Source organism: Cajanus cajan, chromosome 7, assembly GCF_000230855.2.
Source record: "Cajanus cajan strain Asha chromosome 7, NIPB_CcT2T_4, whole genome shotgun sequence".
NCBI classification, from domain to species: domain Eukaryota; kingdom Viridiplantae; phylum Streptophyta; class Magnoliopsida; order Fabales; family Fabaceae; genus Cajanus; species Cajanus cajan.
Genome location: NC_138523.1, coordinates 27,991,537 through 28,011,882, shown reverse-complemented (window position 1 = coordinate 28,011,882; position 20,346 = coordinate 27,991,537). Strand labels below are relative to the sequence as shown.

The 20,346-nt window shown below is 31.8% G+C and overlaps 1 protein-coding gene across 1 annotated transcript; it reads left to right on the top strand.

Moving 5' to 3' along the window:
• Positions 1-16,276: 16,276 nt before the first annotated feature.
• LOC109817378 (ras-related protein RABA4d) lies at positions 16,277-19,372 on the top strand. The gene is made up of 2 exons (XM_020382611.3): positions 16,277-16,761; positions 18,484-19,372. The coding sequence occupies exons 1-2, from the start codon at positions 16,535-16,537 to the stop codon at positions 18,926-18,928; spliced, it is 672 nt and encodes a 223-aa protein (XP_020238200.2). The 5' UTR covers positions 16,277-16,534; the 3' UTR covers positions 18,929-19,372.
• Positions 19,373-20,346: the final 974 nt, after the last annotated feature.

Here is a 20,346-nt window from a genome sequence, read left to right as displayed (position 1 = left end):
TTGAAAAGGAAAAAATACTTTAATATGCTATATTAATTTTATTTCTTTATCTTTTAAATTATTTTAGAATAAATTTTTTTTATGTTAATCCTAGGAAGCTAAAAGTTAAAAAAAAAAAATATGTTACATTTTTTTTGTGTTAGTGAAATTAATAATACATCTTAATTGTGGATTAAATCGAGAATATGGAACAACTAATAAATAATTTATGAAATTTATTATTTTAATGGTTAATTAAATATAAGATATTTGATAAATTAAATTATCTTTTCACAAATGTTAACTTAATCACTTCTAGGTTTGAATATAATACACATATATATATATATATAAGAGTTAATCATCCATACACTACCAGTGTCAAGTTTTTTACACTGACGACCAATCATATCTTTTAAATTATTTTATTTTACTTTTATTTGATTAAATGAGCAAATAACATGGCACTATTAAGAGATATAATTGGTTGACATTGAAAAAAAACTTTATACTAGTAGTGTATAGGTGATTAACTCTATATAACCCCTATTTAATTAGAATTTAAAAGTTATTTTTAGTACAAACTAAATATTATTTGTTCAAAAATTACGGTAAAATTTGATAAAGTTTAGGACTAAAAACACATTTAATAGTAGACTAGACCAAAAGTAATATTTTTCTTTTGGAAGTATTATATTATCTTAATAAACTTATATTTTATTAACAATTTTATATATTTTTTGTTTAATATGAGATACACAATTATCATCAACAAAATTATATATATATATATATATATATATATATAGAGAGAGAGAGAGAGAGAGAGACAGAGAGAGAGAGAGGAGGAATCAAATGACTCACAAAGTAACTCTTAATAAAGTTACTCCGCTCAATAACTCATGGTCTAAGTTGAATTTTATCGATTCAGTTATTAAATTAAAAGTTATTAAATTTTACTAATAATTAATATAGAAAAAATTGATCAGAAAATAAAACAAGGATAAATACATTTTTTTAATTTTATATCTTAGATTTAAGATGAATAAATAAATTAAGTTAATTAATAATTTATTTAAAATGTTAAAATTTAATTTATAAAAATAATATTTTAAGTATTACACCAGTGTAACTTTTACTAAGTATTACACCGCTCAATAACTTTATATTAAATGTGAATTTTATAAATTCAACTATTAGATTGAAAGTTTTTTACTCTTAGATCATATATACAAAATTTTATATTAATTCAAGATGATTTGATACTTCATTCTTATAAAACAAAATTGACGTAATATATATATTTCAAAATATACTAAAATATGAACACTTTGATTACCTTCGAGTTGTTCAATTTTAACAAAATTTGGTATAAACATATAAAGTGATATAAAATTTCAATCCAACGGTTGGATTTACAAAATTCACATTTAATATAAAATTATTAAGCGGTGTAATACTTAGTAAAAGTTATACTGGTGTTATTATAACCTTTCTCATTTTAAAATATATAAATTATTTTTTTTTTTGAGGGAAAAAAATATATAAATTATTTAAACTTTTAAATTTATAATAAATAATTTAAATTGTATCATAATATTAATTTTAAATAGAAATAAGTAAATTGTTAATTATAAAAGTAAGTATATATATAAATAAAGATTAATTAAATATAATATAATTATTATTAGTAATATAATTATTATATATTTATAACGGTTCGGACACATCGGAATGAGAGGGATCTAAAGATAATATAAGTATGAGATTATATAGTTGAGAATGACTTAAATGAATTAATTTGTACTACTTATACTGACAACATGTATCTGTTTTTCTATAGCTTATCTCATCAGAACTCCACAGTTAAGTGTGCTTTACTTGGGGTAATATAGGGATGGGTGACCTTTTGGAAAATTTCCCATAAACTGTGTAAGTAAGGACAAAACATGTTAAAAAGTGAAATATTGTGAAATATAATCCTCGAGAAGAATAGTGACAAAATTTGAGATGTTTATAAAATTTAATAAAATAAAAAATAAAAAATAAATATTTAATGACTAATTTATAGGCAATTAGTGCGACAGGTGCTGTAAGGGCTGCAATTCCAATTTTGCGACGGTTTGTGCAACAGTTCCAGTAACCGTCACAAAATTCACTCGTGACGGACATTTTTGCGACAATTGGTGAACCCTCGCAATGATCTCTTTGTGGCAGTTCTAACCGTCGCAATGTAGGTCATATAACTGTCGCAAAATTGTCATTTTCTTTGTAACACCCCATGTTTTCTAAAATTATTAAAAGGATATTTTGATTAATTAATAAGGTTTTGTAAAATATTTTATAGACTTTTAATAATTATGAATGTTTTAACAAATGTTTACAATATTGTTTTGTTACATAAAGTATTTAGAGAAAACGTATGTTTTAACTATTTATGTAATTAAATGTATTTTGAAAAATATGTATTTTATGGTATTTTAATATATATTGTTAGTTATTAATTATTATTTTTAATTATAATTATTTGATTTGGTTTTAATAATTATTTTAATTATTTTATAGGTATATGAATATATTATAAGGTTTTATAATTAATTGACTGTTATTTGTCGATTAAAAGGGAAATGAGTTAAGTTTTTAAAAGAAGGGTTTTAAGAGGGGAAAAAGTTTCGTTTGCATTTCTCATATTTTCTTTCTCTCCTACATTTGCATTCTAAAGAATTGCTACAACTATCAAGGAAAGGGGCATTTTGTTAGGGATTTTCCCAATCCTCAGAGGAAGTCGACAATTGCTAGCTAGAGTGGCTTGAAAGCTAATAAATCAAAGGCTTCTAGAAAAGTTTTTACTCTGAGTGGTGTTAAAGCCTCATAGTTTGATAACTTGATCCAATGTATGTTTCTCATTAATAGAATTCCCTTAATTGTTTTTTTTATGATTATTGTGTGACTCATTCTTTCATATCACATTTTTGTGTGTCTAAATTGAATTTTTTTATGTTTGTCTTAAAGTTTGAACTTGTAGTGGAAACACCAACTAGTGGGTCAGTTTTTATTTCTAATGTTTGTCTAAAATTCCCTATACAAATTATTGATAGAATTTTTGTAGTTGACTTTATTTTCTTGCCCTTTAGTCAACTAGACATCATTCTAGGGATGGAAACAGTTTGTGATTCCTAGTGCATCACGTTGTGATGGAAACTCTAGGAGAAACAAGATTGATGTAATTTCTCCTTTAAGTTTCTAAGGAAGGATATTCGCTTCTTGGACTCCTTTAAGCTTCTTCAATGGCTTCCATGGATGCTAGAAGCCATTTTCACCTTATAAGATGATGTAGAGAGTCAACTTAATGGAACCACACTTTTGAAGGATGATAAGCCTCTTCAATTTCTCACCACACATAAGAGATGATAAGAGAAAATGAATAATTTCAAAAAAGAGAAACAAGCTTTAAGAGAAAGAACTTAGAGAGAAAGTCTTAGCAAAATCACTATAAAATTTCAAAGTTAGTACAAAATTGGTACAAAGTTACAATATATAGAGTTTAGTTGGCTTATTGTGCAAGCTAAATTAACCATGGTTAGCTATCTTGTACTTAAGGTAACTAACTCTAGCTAAATGTCTAGAAGATTATGGAGCAAGCTAAGCTAATCTTAGTTTAAGAATAACTTATGATAGCTTAAGTTAACTCCAACTACCTAGCCTAACCATTAAAACTACTAAACTAATGATTACTTTTAACAAGTTGTTGAGATGTTACTATCAAAGCCATGTGATTTAATTTGTAACTTGGATGGCAAACATGGCTTTGTTTCAAATCACTTGCATAAGCAAGTGGACATCGAAAGCTATGGGCCATCCAATTACACCTCTCCTTAACTACTAATTACACCCTTAAGTAAAAACAATTTAAGGAAAAAATTACCTACACTACTTGACCCAAAATGCAAGGCCAAAAATATCCTAATACAATCACAACTAAAATGAATTACAAATAAGAAAAATGTATAACAACTATCAGAGCTCTTTAAGGTAGGGTAGGCCTCCAATGGTAGGGACCTTACAAAATAAGGGTAAGTGTCTAACAATTCTATAAACCAACTTTATCAACATTCACCTTTCTTGAACTTATCTTTTCCAAGGAGATCCTTGGGAAGTAGGTTTCCATCACCTTGGGGAGCACATGTCCCTTTAATGAAAAGAAAGATGGGGAATATAAGGTTATGCATAGATTATTACCAGTTAGATAAGGTGATGATTGAGAACAAGTATCCTTTTATTAGGATATATGACCTTATGGACTAATTAGTGGGAGCTTGTGTGTTCAGTAAGATAAACCTTAGATCAAGTTATCATCATATCCACGTAATGTGAGAGGACATCCCAAAGGTTGCTTTTAGGACTCACTATGGTCATTATGAGTACCTAATTATGTCTTTTGGTGTGACTAATGTGCCTGTATGTTCTTGCACTACATGAACAAGATATTTCAACCTCTCCTAGATTGCTTTGTAGTTATCTTCAAGATTGTGTTACAAACCTTTAGAGACAAACAATTTTATGTTATGTTGTCTTAGTGCGACTTTTGGCTTGAGGAGGTTAGTTACTTAGGTCATGTAATTTGGGGGGGGGGGGGTAGTTGTTGATCCTTTTAAGGTAGAATTCATCCTTACGTTGGAAGTTCTAAGCTCACTAAGCAATATTAGATGATTTCTGGGTTTAGTTGGGTTTTACCTGAGATTCATAAAGGGTTTCTTTAAGTTAACCTTACCTTTGACCAAGTTGGCTCAAAAAGGCCAAGTTTTTGTTTGGGATTGTAAATGTGAGAGAAGTTTTTGAAGCCTTAAGGAGAAGCTAACCAGTGCACCAATTTCAGTTTTGCTTAACCCTAGTAGAAACCCTTTGTAATATATTGTGATACGTCTAAGATGTATTTGTTTATCAAGCTCAAGATGAAGACATGGTCTTTGTTAGTTTTTATGATTACAAATATGAGCCTCTAGAAAAAATAGTTTAACTTATATTTTGTTTTATGTTTTGAGCCTTTTGATAGAAAAGAGTGCAAGTTGTATCTTGTTTATGTGTTTAAAGCCGTGTTGCTTGTGTGCTTTGTGGTTGGTAAGTAACTTAACCTTAGATCTTTATCTAGATGGTGATTGATGAAGAAAATAAGTTTTAAAATTGATGTGTAAGGAGAAATGGTATAAAAAATCGAGATATTAAGTTTTCACTTAAAATAATTGATTATCTTAAGTAATTAATAATGAATTACTTGCTCTATTTTTCAATAACATGAGAAGTAGTTGCTATAATAATCAATTATTCAAAAAAATAACTGATTATTTTAGAAATTGGTTTATAGAATAATCGATTATTGCTCAAAATAATCGATTAAACTATTCGTGGTTGATTTCCAGATCTGTTAGGAACAAAATAATTTATTATCCATGTAAATAATCGATTACTTCTATCAAAAAAGTTATACATATCATTTTTCATATTTAGAACAGAGAGACTTTAATCTTTGTGATATCTTTTTCAGAAACACTCTTTAAAAAAAATTCTTTGCAAGAAGAGGTTAAGTAACCTTTGTGGTAACCTCAGAAAAGATTTCAAATATTGAGTTGATCATCATATTCATGAAGTGATAGGATAAACTACTTGGTTGATTCACCTACTTGAATTTGTTCTATACATGAGGTGAATTCATTCCTTAACTTTTTTGTTTTGTTTTTCTTTAAGTAGGTTTCTTAAGAAAGGAAAATAATTTCTTTTTACTATTTACACATATGGCTTAAATTATATATTTTTTATATCTATGAATATAATTATTTTAAGTTTTTAATTCTTTTTTGTAGGACATGAATTTAAATATTTCATTATGAGGAAGATTATATTGGGTTTGAAAGAATATTTCCAATAAGAATCAAAATTCAATTCCAAACAGAATTTACTTATAACTATTAATTTGAAACAAGTGTTTTATATATATCTTTTAAATCTTCTCCTACCTTTAATAATTTTATAGTCTTGTGAATTTAAATTAAAAGAAATAAGGATTTAAAATCTATAGAATAAAAGAGAAAATGTTAATATTCACTGATATGACTAAGTTTATCATTTAATTTAAGTTTTTATTTCACTTTCCTGCCTTTCTTGCCTCTCTCTCTTTCAAATTACAACAAGAAAAGATTGAGGAGAGAAAAGAAAAATAGAAAAGAAAAAAGTCACAAAATGTCAAACTCTTTTCCACCATTTTCATGGTTGATTATTTAGAATATTCCGAATTGGATATAGGGGATATTTAGAATATTTTTCTAAGATTACATTTTTTATATCACAGTCTATGCATAAGTTCTCTTTCTTATGTTAGTCTTTTATTTTATTTTAAATATAAATTCTAATAATAATAGAATGAACTATTTTTTACCATGCAAATTATTATAAATAAAAAAAAAAGAAGTTATTGGCTTATTTAAAATTAAGTTTAATGGCCTATTTAATGTTGGTAATGTAACGCAAGCCTTTAAATGAGTTAATATCCTATAAAAAAAAGTCTATGAAAATAATATGTCACACTTTGACTTTAATTTTATAGAATAGGCTCGACCTGCATATTTAAAGTCTAGTCTAACCTAGTATTTTCCCATTCCTACGATGCATACATACTTGCTTGTTAAAAGAAAAAAATTAAGAAAAAAATTTAGGCGATTCAAAACAGGTTTCTATGGATGCAAATTTGCTCGAAAAGATTGCTTAATAAAGTTGTTATTACATCTACAAAACTTTTTGGGGTGGGCCAATCTTGAATGACCTTTATTTTCTTGGGTCAACTTTTACTCCCTCTTTGCCAATTATGAAACACAAAAGGTTTACTTTTTCTTGACAAAATGTACATTTCTCTAAGTTGGCATAAAGGTGGTTGGCCCTAAGAATTATTAAAGTTTTCCTTATATGTCCAAGATGTTCATCCAAGGTCTTGCTATATACAAGAATATCATCAAAATATACTACAACAAATTTGCCTATACATTCCCTTTGTACATGATTCATGAGACGCATAAAAGTACTTGGAGCATTAGAAAGACTAAATGGAATTACTAACCACTCATATAAACTAAATTTGGTGATAACCACTTTTAAGATTAATTTTGGAAAATATAAGAGCTCCATGCAATTCATCTAGCATGTTATCCAACCTAAGGATTGGGTGCCTATATTTTATTGTAATGTTAATGGCTCTATAATCGGTGCACATCCTTCAATTTCCATCCCTTCTTCAATAAGTCCTCAACTTGATTCTCTATCTCGTTAGTCTCTTGGGGGTTCGTCTTATAGATGGGCCTATTTGGTAGACTAGCACCCGTTATAAGATCTAGTTGATGCTCTATCCCTCTTAGAGGTGGAAGTCCACTTGGGACTTATTGAGGAAATAGGTCATCAAATTCTTGCAAAAGTTTTTGTACCTCTTGAGGTAGGGAATCAAGCTCATGACTTATAGAAGCGAGTGTCTCTTTGAAGCAGAGAAGATATAAAGGTTGTTCAAGCAAAAGAATTTTCTTAATATCATTTTTGAATGACAAATGACTTTTGAGAACAACTTCCTTAGAGGGGACACTTGCTTCTAAGCTTGATACTTTCTCCTCCTTTTTTTTATTCTTTAAAGGAAGACCCCCCCCCCCCCTTTTTCTTTCTTTTGTTTTGTTTTTTTCTTCTTATTTTCTCTTGGCTTTCATTTTAGATTGATCCTCACTCACTTGAGAAGGTGATAAAGGACACCACATAATTTTCTTGCCTAAGTGATGGAAACTTATTTTGTAAGTGAGGCCATCATGAATGGTTTTCTTGTCAAATTACTAAGGCCTTCCAAGTAAAATATGACTAGCATCCAATGACACTATATCACATAAAACTTCATCTTTGTACTTGCCAATGGAGATAGGTATATTTACTTGTTGGTTAACTACAATACCCCTTTCCTCATTTATCCATTGTAATTTGTAAGGTTTGGGATGAGGTAGAGTAGTTAAGGCTAGCTTTTCAACTAATTTAGTGCTACAATAATTGAAACTAGATTCACTATCCACAATGAGAGAACAAGTATTTTCTAAAATCTTGCATCTTGTATAAAACAAGTTCTCTCTTTGGGATTGGTCTATGTCACTAGATTGGTTTCCAAGGAGCCTTCGAACCATTAATAAGTCTCATTCACAAGGATAGGCCTCTTCCTCGGACTAGATTTCTTCTTCATCACTTGAAGTAGAAGAAGTAGCTTCATCGAGGCTACTATAGTGGTCTTGGCCCCTTAAAATCATGGTTTTGTTTGTTGGGCATTAAGAAGCAATATGTCCTCGACCAAGACACTTAAAGCACTTGATATCACTTGTCTTAGTTTCCTTGAAATGTGCCTTAAGAGAAGATTTTTCTTTTTCTTTTTCTTTTTCTTTTGGAAAATGTTAAGAAGAGTGACCCTCCTTCTTGAAACTCTTGGAATAAGAGAGAGTGAAGTATTTTCGAAAAGATTTTCTTGTAAGTTGATGTCCACTCTTAAACAAAGTTGAACAAGTTCATTTAAATCTCTATAGGGTAAAATTTCAAATTTGTCCCTTATCTCAAGGTTAAGGCCACTTTGAAATCTAGAGATGGTGGTCATCTCTTCCTCCCTAATTCCAGCCCTCATCATTAGCAACTCCATTTGTTGCCTATATTCTTCCATACTAGATGAACCTTGTTTCAACCTTTGTAGCTTGTCCATAAGCTCTCAGTCATAGTATGAAGGAATATGCCTCCTTCTCAAGGCACTACGGAGTTCATTCCAATATTGTATTGGAGGCTCATGATTTATTCTTCTTGCTTTTTCTAAGGAGGTCCACCAATACATAGCATGCCTTTGGAAGTTAAGGGTTGCTAAATAAACCTTCCTTTCTTCACTTACTCCATGGTAAGAGAAAAAATTTTCAACCTTCATTTGCCAATCTAAATAAATTTCAACATTATCTTTTCCATGAAATAAGGGAAGATTAATGTTAGGTTCCTTATTTGAGGACTCCCTATGTCTAGGTTGTCTAGGGGGTCTTTAATAGTAATCATCATTATGATGACTACTATATAGGATTTCACTTGGAGGTTGGGTATGATGTCCTTCCTCCTCATGCACACTTGTAGGGATTCTAACCCCTTTGCCTCTTTGGGACCTAGTTGGACGGGCCCTTGGTTTTGATCCACTAGTGCCCCCATAACTAATTTGGCAAGCAACTTTCTTATTTCCTCATTTTTTTTCTCATTTTATTTTTCTCTTCTCCTAAGCTTTTCCTCTCTTTTTATATTTTCCTCTTCTTTTTTTCTTAGGTATTATTTTAACTCCCTAAGTTCATCCCTAACACTAGGTCGACTACTATAAGAATTATGCCCATGCACACTAGAATGATCACTCATCTTTGATCAAGAAAGGTTTTCACAATAGAGTTTAAAAGTTTTCACAATGAGTGTAAGATTAGTATTAGAAGGCTTAAGTGTACAAATTGAACTATTAAGGGAGGTGGACTACAAAGAATCACTTAATAACCAAGCCTTTTCAAGTAAAAATCACTAAGCCTCCTTATAATTTTCTTACAAAAACAATTTTGCACAAGAAACGAGTGTGTGTGTGCACGAATCCCTAGTAGGAAACTTGAAGCCTTCTAATCGAAAATAAGCAAAGTATAGACCTTAAAGCAAATATACTACCAAAAGGAATTAAAGGAAAACAATAAAAACATATACTAGTCGAATTCTCTAGGGTGGGAGCTTGAAGTGACCTTGGTGGTATTCAAGCGATTCTCACAAGTACTACACGAAATTACCCCTATAACTACTTAATCAAAAGGCCATTTATAAACCCAAAGAAAAGAAATCAAGGCCGAAACACAAGTGTCCTAAAAGAAATTTTTCAAGAGGAAATCAAACAAGGAAAAGTAAATCTTCTAGTCTTCAATTTTCCACCCTTTCACAATGAACACCCAATGTTAGCCTCTCAATGGTGTATGCACTCCTTTTGATTATAGAACTCCTTCCAAAGGTCTTGAAATCAACTCGGAAAACTCCTCAAATCAATTCACCAAAAATGTGTGTGATGGTTTTAGGAGCTTTCCACACCTAGATCAAGAAGAAACCACCCAAGAGTACAAGAGTCCAAAGAAATAAAAACTGAAAATGCACAATTAGTGATGGAGGACCATCCTTGAAGACACATGTGGGCCCCATCACTAGGTCCATGGCTAGGAGAGTTGAAGAAGAGGAGGGAGTTCACACACCAAGGGACACTCTCCTCATGATCATAGAGTATTAGTTTCTCTCCTATACCTCATTAGTATAGGATTATTTTATTTTCCAATTTTACCCTTGTATTTTGGGGTATTTTAGTCATAGGATTTATTTTCCTTGTATTTCCCATTTTACCCTTGTATTATGGGGTGCTTTAGATGATTAGGTTTTTAATTTGGGCTAGGGTATCACATTAGGAGGTGACGCCTATTTTTGGTGAGCATTGGATGTATTTTTGGTGATAGAAAGGCTTAGGCCCAAGTGGAGGGCAAAGGTTGCATGGTCTTATCATGCACCTAGATATAGCCAATCTAAACCCATAGATTCCATCCTTGGCCACCAAGTTGCATGTAGGGTTTATTTACATTTCATTTGGAGTGCATTAGCCATATGAATTTCGGCCATGCACATCTCAAATGAAACCCTAGATGCCTCCCCTCCTATAAATACCCAACACCCCACCACTTGTAAATACTTTGGATTATATGAATTTGAGAGAGCATTTCTTTGCCTCAAATCCTATCCTTAGTCACTAGGTTGGTTTCGGCTAGCCACCTTCATTCTCCACCCTTGGAGAGTGAAACCCTAGATTGGCCTCCATCTACACTTGGAGTGAGCCAACCTTGAGCATTCATACACCATTCACCATACACTTCCGCCACCTACAACCATTTCACGCCTAGCTTCCCTTGTCACCATAAACCTCCCTTTTGTCTACTCTTTGGTCAGCCTAGATCATGGGCTAGGTGTCTCCGTTCATCACACTATCATCAACCATGGAAGGAGGGATGCCATCAAGTGGTATCAAAGCCAAGGTTCATCAAGGGAAGTTGAATAAAAGGCATGCAAAGTGGGTGGAATATCTTGAACAATTCCCCTACATCATCAAATATAAGAAGGGAAAGAGCAATGTGGTAGCCGATGCTCTTTCAAGGAGGCACACCTTGCTCTCCACCTTAGGAACACAAATACTTGGCTTTGATGATGTAAAGGAATTGTATGAGCTTGATTTAGACTTCCAAGCCACTTATGCCAAATGTCTCCAAAAGCCTTTTGATGGATTCTATCTTCTTAAGGGGTATCTTTTTAGAATGGGAAAACTTTGCATACCCCAAGATCCATTAGAAAACTTTTGGTCAAAGAGAGTCATGAAGGAGGTCTCATGGGCCATTTTGGGGTTGATAAAACCCTAAGTTTCTTAAAAGCTCAATTTTATTGGCCACACATGAGAATAGATGTCCAAAGGCATTGCTCCAAGTGCATTACTTGTTTGAAAGCTAAATCAAGAGTAATGCCTCATGGACTCTATACCCCCCTTCCTATAGCTAGCTCCCCTTGGGTAGATATTAGCATGGACTTTGTGCTTGGTCTTCCAAGGACTCAAAGGGGATTTGACTCCATCTTTGTGGGAGTGGACCGTTTTAGCAAAATGGCTCATTTTATACCATGCCACAAAGTGGATGATGCTAGCTATATAGCTAAACTTTTCTTTAGGGAAGTGGTCCGTTTGCATGGTCTACCCAAGACAATTGTGTCCGATAGGGATGCTAAGTTCCTTAGTCACTTTTGGAAAGTTTTATGGGAAAAACTAGGAACTAAGTTCCTCTATTCTACTACTTGTCATCCTCAAACCGATGGACAAACCGAAGTAGTAAATAGATCCCTATCCACCTTGTTAAGGGTACTCCTAAAAGGAAATAAGAAAACTTGGGATGATTGTCTCCCCCACTTAGAATTTGCATACAATAGAGTAGTCCATAAGACTACTAATCTTTCCCCCTTTGAAATTGTCTATGTCTTTAATCCAATCACTCCTCTTGATCTTTTACCCCTCCCTAATACCCCGTCCTTGTTTCACAAAGAAGGAGTATCTAGGGCAGATTTCATTAAGAAATATCATGAAAAGATCAAGAGTCAAATTGAACAACAAACTCAAAAATATGCCAAATACAACAACAAAGGAAGAAAGAAAATCACTTTTGAAGTTGGGGATTGGGTTTGGCTTCATTTGAGGAAGGATAGATTTCCCACTCAAAGGATGTCAAAACTAAACCCTAGGGGAGATGGACCATTCCAAGTCCTTCATAAAATAAATGACAATGCATATAAATTAGACCTTCCTTCAGATTATGGCACTAGCTCATCTTTTAATGTTTGTGATCTCACACCATTTTTAGGAGCTGAGGATATGGATGAGGAATCTAATCTGAGGACAGATGCTTCTCAAGAAGGAGGGGATGATGGAGGACCATCCTTGAAGACATATGTGGGCCCCATCACTAGGTCCATGGCTAGGAGAGTTGAAGAAGAGGACGGAGTTCACACACCAAGGGACACTCTCCTCATGATCATAGAGTATTAGTTTCTCTCCTATGCCTCATTAGTATAGGATTATTTTATTTTCCAATTTTACCCTTGTATTTTGGGGTATTTTAGTCATAGGATTTATTTTCCTTGTATTTCCCATTTTACCCTTGTATTATGGGGTGCTTTAGATGATTAGGTTTTTAATTTGGGCTAGGGTATCACATTAGGAGGTGACGCCTATTTTTGGTGAGCATTGGATGTATTTTTGGTGATAGAAAGGCTTAGGCCTAAGTGGAGGGCAAAGGTTGCATGGTCTTATCATGCACCTAGATATAGCCAATCTAAACCCATAGATTCCATCCTTGGCCACCAAGTTGCATCTAGGGTTTATTTACATTTCATTTGGAGTGCATTAGCCATATGAATTTCGGCCATGCACATCTCAAATGAAACCCTAGATGCCTCCCCTCTTATAAATACCCAACACCCTACCACTTGTAAATACTTTGGATTATATGAATTTGAGAGAGCATTTCTTTGCCTCAAATCCTATCCTTAGTCACTAGGTTGGTTTCGGCTAGCCACCTTCATTCTCCACCCTTGGAGAGTGAAACCCTAGATTGGCCTCCATCTACACTTGGAGTGAGCCAACCTTGAGCATTCATACACCATTCACCATACACTTCCGCCACCTACAACCATTTCACGCCTAGCTTCCCTTGTCACCATAAACCTCCCTTTTGTCTACCCTTTGGTGAGCCTAGATCATGGGCTAGGTGTCTCCCTTCATCACACTATCATCAACCATGGAAGGAGGGATGCCATCAATTAGGAAGGCTAAACTCAAGGGGAATTGAGGTGACAAACTCAAAGAATTAGAAAGAAGACACAAAAACCGAAATTAAGGCAAGTTAAGAAAGGCAATAACTCAAAAGATTAGTTCCTAGAATGACACTAGAATTGAATAAAAAGTGTTTGTAAAAGAAATTTTGCACTTAATATGTTAACTTAAAAGTCTCATTTGGCCATTAGGTCATTGTCCAAATATCCAAGAATAACTCCAATTGTCAAGGTAGGGAAAATATTGTCCAAGTGTCCACAAGTCTAACAAAGGTTCCCTTTTTGTTTGTTTTGTCCCCTTTTCTTTTTTATACTTATATATGGCTCGGTTTTCAATGTCAATGTCCAACCACTTTCTCTCGTTTTTTTTTTTAAATTATGCTCCTCCTCTGCTTGGGTTTTACACTTATGTTTGTTGGTTTTGATTAGCAAAATATGGAGTATCCTTTTAAGTAGTTTTCAATGGCTTAATGAGTCAATAATTTGAGTGTTTCATAGAGTTTTAATGTGCAAATGGTCCAGCAGAAAAATATGCACATAGAAACCAATCTCATACTCAAATCATCAAACAATATTAAGTATATCAAGTGCACAAGGAACTACTCAAATGGTCAAAAAAAAATTTTAACAATGATGTGCAAAGAAATTAATCACACATGAACATTTAAGTGAACATGCTAGGACGACTAATTAGTATGCATGATTGACTCTCTAAAGCACTCTAGACTCACACAACCATTTCATCAAACACATAGCATGCATTGCATATTTATGATCAAAACATGTTTAAGCTAGAATACTTGGAATACTTTTCAAGACAAATTGGAAATACATGACTTCAAAACAAAACCGAATTGATTATAAAATAAAAACACATGTTTAAGAGGATTTTCAATGCAGCCAATTTTTTTTCAGCAACTCAAAGCCTAAAACTATGTAAAGAAATGTAGTATTTACAAAGAATAACACTCAACAAAAGGATGTGTAAGATGATCTCACTTGGTTACAATTTGTTAAGGCATGGATAATCTAAGTTTAGAACATTATTCGTTATGTCTGAATAGGCTATATATCTTTATGAAGCCTATATGACATCTATAATTCAAGTAGGTTATCAGAACGTTTATTAACAAAGTTTTAGGATTTTGTTCCTTCTAAGAGTTTTAGTGTTGAACGCATGCTATATTAACTATTAAGGACGCAAAGGGTATATATAAACTAGGGATGGCAATAGGGCCCCATGGGGGCGGGTAATAGTAAACCTGCCCCGCCCCACTATATGAAAATTGGTCCCATACCCGTCCCATATCCACGCGGGTATCCATTAAGCGGGTATCCATGAATTTCTTGAATACCCACGGATATTCATGGATATTTATAAATTTTTAAGAAATTAAAAAAATCATATTATAAATAATTTTAAATTTATATTTAATGTCATTGAAATATTAAAAATAAAAATTTAATGTTAATTTTGAATTTGTATTTAACGTTAATTCTGTTGAAATAATAATAAAGATAGAAGATAATCAATCACTTAAAATACATCAATCTTACACAAGTATGTGAAAGTCTCATATCACAAAGTTACAATAATTCAATCTCATAATTTCAAACGTAAGGAAACAACTTAAAATACATAAATCTTATTGGTCCAATCAAAGCTATAAAATTAATCAAATTACATCTAACATAATTCTATGGAAAGAAAATAAGATGAGAGTGTAGCTTTAGGGTTATGTGAAACAAGGATAATTAGGATATTTAATAAATATTATTAAAAGGGTACCCGCGAGTATGGATATCATCATACTTGCCCCCGCCCCATTTATAAACGGGTAAAATATTATCCGTCCTCATTATCTACGGGTACCCAATTAGCCTATCCATTTATTATCCGTAACGGATTTTACCCACAAATACCCACGGGTACAGGTATTTTTGTCATCCATAATATAAACGCATTAACTAATTCATTTTTTGCCTTTAACTAATAACAACATATATAAAAAGGTGAAGAAATAAAGTCTTTTATGTTCTTCTCTTCGTCGCATATTTCCCACACCATACTTATCAAATATATCAGTTCATTCAACTCATTGTTTTGTTATCTTTAAAACTTGGAGAGTTAGACGTTAAAGAACATCTTTGGATAGACATATACATTACAAAAAGTATACAATTTATATTATTAATAATAAGATAATTGCAAAATATTATTATTATATATATATATATATATTGTAAAACAAAAATAAGTAAATATAAATGTTAAATTTTATATTATAATATTCATAACCTTGTGATTGTATCATGTTTGACCACAACTAAAGTGTTAATTAAATATTAGAATAATAATTCAAATTTTCAGGCATGTATAAAAATATTATAATAATTTAAACGTATTTTTATTACTTAGTAATGTTAAAAATATCATGTTTGTGTGGTTATTTGTTTGAATGATAAAAATAATTTATGTAAATTATCTTTATTTTCATTGATCATAAATATCTCATATATAAATATATAAAAAAATAAAATAATTATTATTAAGTTAAAGTAATAATTAACACAATTATTATAAAAAATAATAATTTTAATATGCTATGCATCTTCAATATTAACATAAAAATAAATTTTAAAGATAATTTTTTTTAAAAAAATATTACAAAAATAATATATAGCCGGTGCATCGCTTTATGTATTTTTCATTACAAATATAGGAACAAACTATTTCGACCCCAATTCACGCATGATATGCACAAACAGTTTTTGGGTACACTACCAAAAAAAAAAAAACAATATAGGTAATGAATGTCACATAAATAGTGAAACCAAGTATAATACAATGAACATTCTCCAAACCAGTGAAATAGTGGTGCTATATATAAATTCACATGGATAATCTTTCATCAATAACTCTAAAGAATTAAAGAGAAAGAAAAAAAAGAGAGAGAGTTAATTTGTAACCTGAAGGGGTCCATCGATCCCATTTTGTCTCGTTTGTTTGAGGAACAAGAAGAAGCGATGATGGGTTGAAGGCGTCCATCGAAACGACAAGGGCAGTGTGCGTCTCGCGTAGCGAAAAGTGATTGAATTCCGCGGGATGTCGAACTTGTACGGCGATTACAACCAAAAGATCGATTACGTCTACAAAGTGGTGTTGATCGGTGACTCCGCCGTGGGCAAGACCCAGCTCCTCGCGCGCTTCGCCAAGAACCAATTCAGCGCCGATTCCAAAGCCACCATCGGCGTTGAGTTTCAAACCAAAACGCTCATCATCGATAACAAGATCGTTAAGGCACAAATATGGGACACCGCAGGCCAAGAAAGGTCTATTAATTCAATTCCATTCATTGCCTTGATAAATGCAAATTATTCTCACCCTTTTTTTCATTATATGTTATTCAAATTTTGATTCCATATTGCATCTTCGTTTTCAATTTTTTTGTATTGTTTATTATTTATTTACTTTTATCTTTGTGTGTTTAAGATAAAGACAAAATTTAAACGCACTTCCTTAGGTATAATTAGTGTGTATTTGATTTTTCATTAGAAACACACAAAATCACGGTCAACAGAAAATATTACTTCTTGTTTTGATGTTGTTGAATGTGTGTTACTTTCATTCAATGAAACTTAATGATAAAACAAACATGTTCTTAGTTCCTTAGGTATAATTAGTGTGTGTTTGATTTTTCATTAGAAATACACAAAATCACGTTCAATAGAAAATATTACTTCTTGGTTTGATGTTTTTGAATGTGTGTTATTTTTGTTCAATGAAACTCAATGATAAAACAAACATGTTCTTAGTGTTGTTCTACTTTTCATTGATCAAAATTGGAATTTTATCTCGATAATATATATTTATGATTGATGAATATATGTTATTAAAGTTTGTATTAAATATAAATGTGTATTACTGAGATAAAACTTTAATTTTAATTTTGTTGTTGCGATGATTTGAAGCTTTACTAGAGATTATAAGGGTATGATAAAATATATGAAAACAAACGGAAACTGGAAAGTGTTGGAACTAATGCAGTCAGTTTGATGCTGGAGTCGAATGGACGTGGTTATGTTTGTGACTGTTGGGACAATGCAATGTGGGGATTAAAGTGGAAAAGGAAAGTTTGTTTCGTAATCGGTTAAGAATTTAATGCTATGTTTAGATACCAGTTAGGAAAGTGCTTTTGTTAATTTCAACGTGTAATTCTGAATTTTAATGTACAAAATGAAGTAAATTTGTTATTTTGTGAGTAAAAATGCATTTGATCGAGCTTTTCCAACTGAAATCCAAAAATACATTTAGTGTGTTTGTAAACCCATTTGGAACATGTTGAATTAAAGTTTTTCTAGATTCTGTTACATAAACGTAGAAGGAAACTTAAGAATGGATTGAGATTCAATTTAATTGAACTAGCTTTCAAATTGACCCTTAGTAAGGATTGTTATGAATTGGAGGATTCTGGGATAAGATTTGCATTGTTCTTTTTAAAATTGATGTAATGTTGCTAAAATTTAATTAGAATATACTAATAATGTTAAAAAAATTATATTGTTATCCAATAGATTACCATTTATGATAATTGTATTGAATTTTTTAAAAATTACTTTAAAAACTTATAATTATGATGATTTCTAATTGATTATACTAACTGTGGATAAAAAAAGTAAACATACATGTTAACCATGTCTTGTGTGGATTTAAATCCCCTTAAAGTGTTGAATGCACTTTAGTGATGAAGTGTGGAGTTCATCATTGATTCTTGTGATTGCGATAGACATTGTTAAAATTTCAAGTAGTGATTTCCTAATCAACATGTAGAATAAAGCTAGATTTGTGCCTCATGGATTGTTGAGATGGTTGTTCCTACTTTCTACAAGCAATGTTATTGAGTAACCTAAATTGATATATATGTTCTCTACATTTGCTTCGATTGTATCTTGGTCACAACCTAAATTGTTTGTTTTCATATTTTGTGTTAGAGTTGAAGGCTTTTACTTGGTACTCATCTTTCGAAACCTTTGTTTTTTTATTTCTTCTTTCAGGTACAGGGCAGTTACTAGTGCATATTATCGCGGTGCTGTTGGAGCAATGTTAGTTTATGACATGAGTAAGCGTCAATCATTTGATCACATGGTAAGGTGGTTAGAGGAACTGAGAGGCCATGCTGACAAAAACATCGTTGTAATGCTAATTGGCAACAAGTGTGATCTTGGAACTCTTAGAGCAGTGCCAACTGAAGACGCTGAGGAGTTTGCACAAAGAGAGAACCTATACTTTATGGAGACATCAGCACTTGAGTCCACTAATGTTGAAACTGCCTTTCTCACCATTCTAACTGAGATATACAGACTCATCAGCAGGAAAACACTTACTGCTAATGATGATGCAGATTCAAATGGTAGTGCAGGGCTTCTGAAGGGAACCAAGATAATTGTTCCTAGCCATGACATGAATTCTGGTGAAAAGAAGGGTGGTTGTTGTGTATAATCCTAGATTTTGCTTCTTCTTGGAAAGCATATTGCTCCCTTTGGCTCTGCCTACATGTGGTGTTTGTAAAGAGGGTAGATACTTTTCTTGGAGTCTGTCTGGATACAAGTTTATAGAGTTTCTTTATTAAAAAATATTTTTTATTTTTAGTAGAAAAACTCTTTAAAATACTTTTAACTTGTATCCAAACAGGATTTTGGTCATTCCATCAACAAAATGTAGGCTATATTTATTTTACACTGCTTGCTGATTGCAGGCATACAGTTTTTTTTCTTTTGTTTTGGTCCTTTCTAGCTTTAGGATTTCATTTTGTTAATACAAATATCCCGGTTGAGAAGGGATGGTTCAATTCAGATAGAGGAATGGGAACTGTATAAACTTACTGGATGCAATTATTTTTGGTCTGTAGTTTGAAACTTTTAGTGTTCATGTTGTCTTTTGAAACTGTGTCTTGGGCACTTGCATATTGTTATAGAATGCAAAATTAGCGGATCTAATCAATCGAACAATGTAAAATTATCTACAATTTCCATACATTTTATAGCTATCAGTCACTGGATTTAGGGTCCGAATACTACCAAAATTTACATAAGTGCTATTTGGTACGAAAGAGTTTTAGCACGAAAAGACAGAATTGCAATCGTGGACCAATACTATTTTTAAAAAAAATAATAATAATTAAAATTTTGGAAAAATATAAAACTCTATTTAAGAGAAAACAAATGTTCGTGCATCTTGACATAAACTGTTTCGTACATAATATTAGCATTTTTAAAAAATTATAGTATAACAGCAAGTTTATGGCATTATAGAACTACAATAACCTATTGGAAAAATCTTGCACAAAACTCTTCTTATACTGGTAGGATTAAACGGAGGAGTAAACAAAGACTCCTCGGATCCTTTCCGAAAAACAATTAATCATAAATGTAGAAAATGTGGTAAGATATAGCTCATTAAAGATAACTAGGTAATTGTTGAATCTATCGCTCAGTAATAGCGTATGAAGATAAAAATTTAGTATAAATAATAGTGTATTAAGATAAAAGAAATTTTTAAATAACATTTATTATAGCATTAATTGCATTATTTTGGTTGAGATTGATCTATTACGTGAGTGTTGGAGTGATTTTTTCAAGTACACTCCTTTTTCTTCTTGAACAGTTAAAGCCGAAAATCTCTACCCCTCTTGGATAGGTAATATCAAAGGCTTCTACTCCCATTTGTATAGGTATTATGGATGACCTTTACCCCTCTAGAGCAGGTAAGACCGAAGACAACATGATACAGGCTTACAAACTCAAAACTTGTGGAATAAAGATTAGGATAACAATAAAGAATGATAAAATTATCCTTATACCTTGTGCAATTACATTTCTTAATACAAAATATGATGGAAACTTGATACGGAAAATAGA

What these genes read in the sequence shown, in the direction of transcription:
- LOC109817378 (XM_020382611.3), top strand. Translation starts at nt 16,535, where the DNA reads ATGTCGAACTTGTACGGCGATTACAACCAAAAGATCGATTACGTCTAC. An exon ending in GACACCGCAGGCCAAGAAAG is followed by an intron (nt 16,762 to 18,483) that starts GTCTATTAATTC and finishes TTCTTCTTTCAG; the next exon opens with GTACAGGGCAGTTACTAGTG.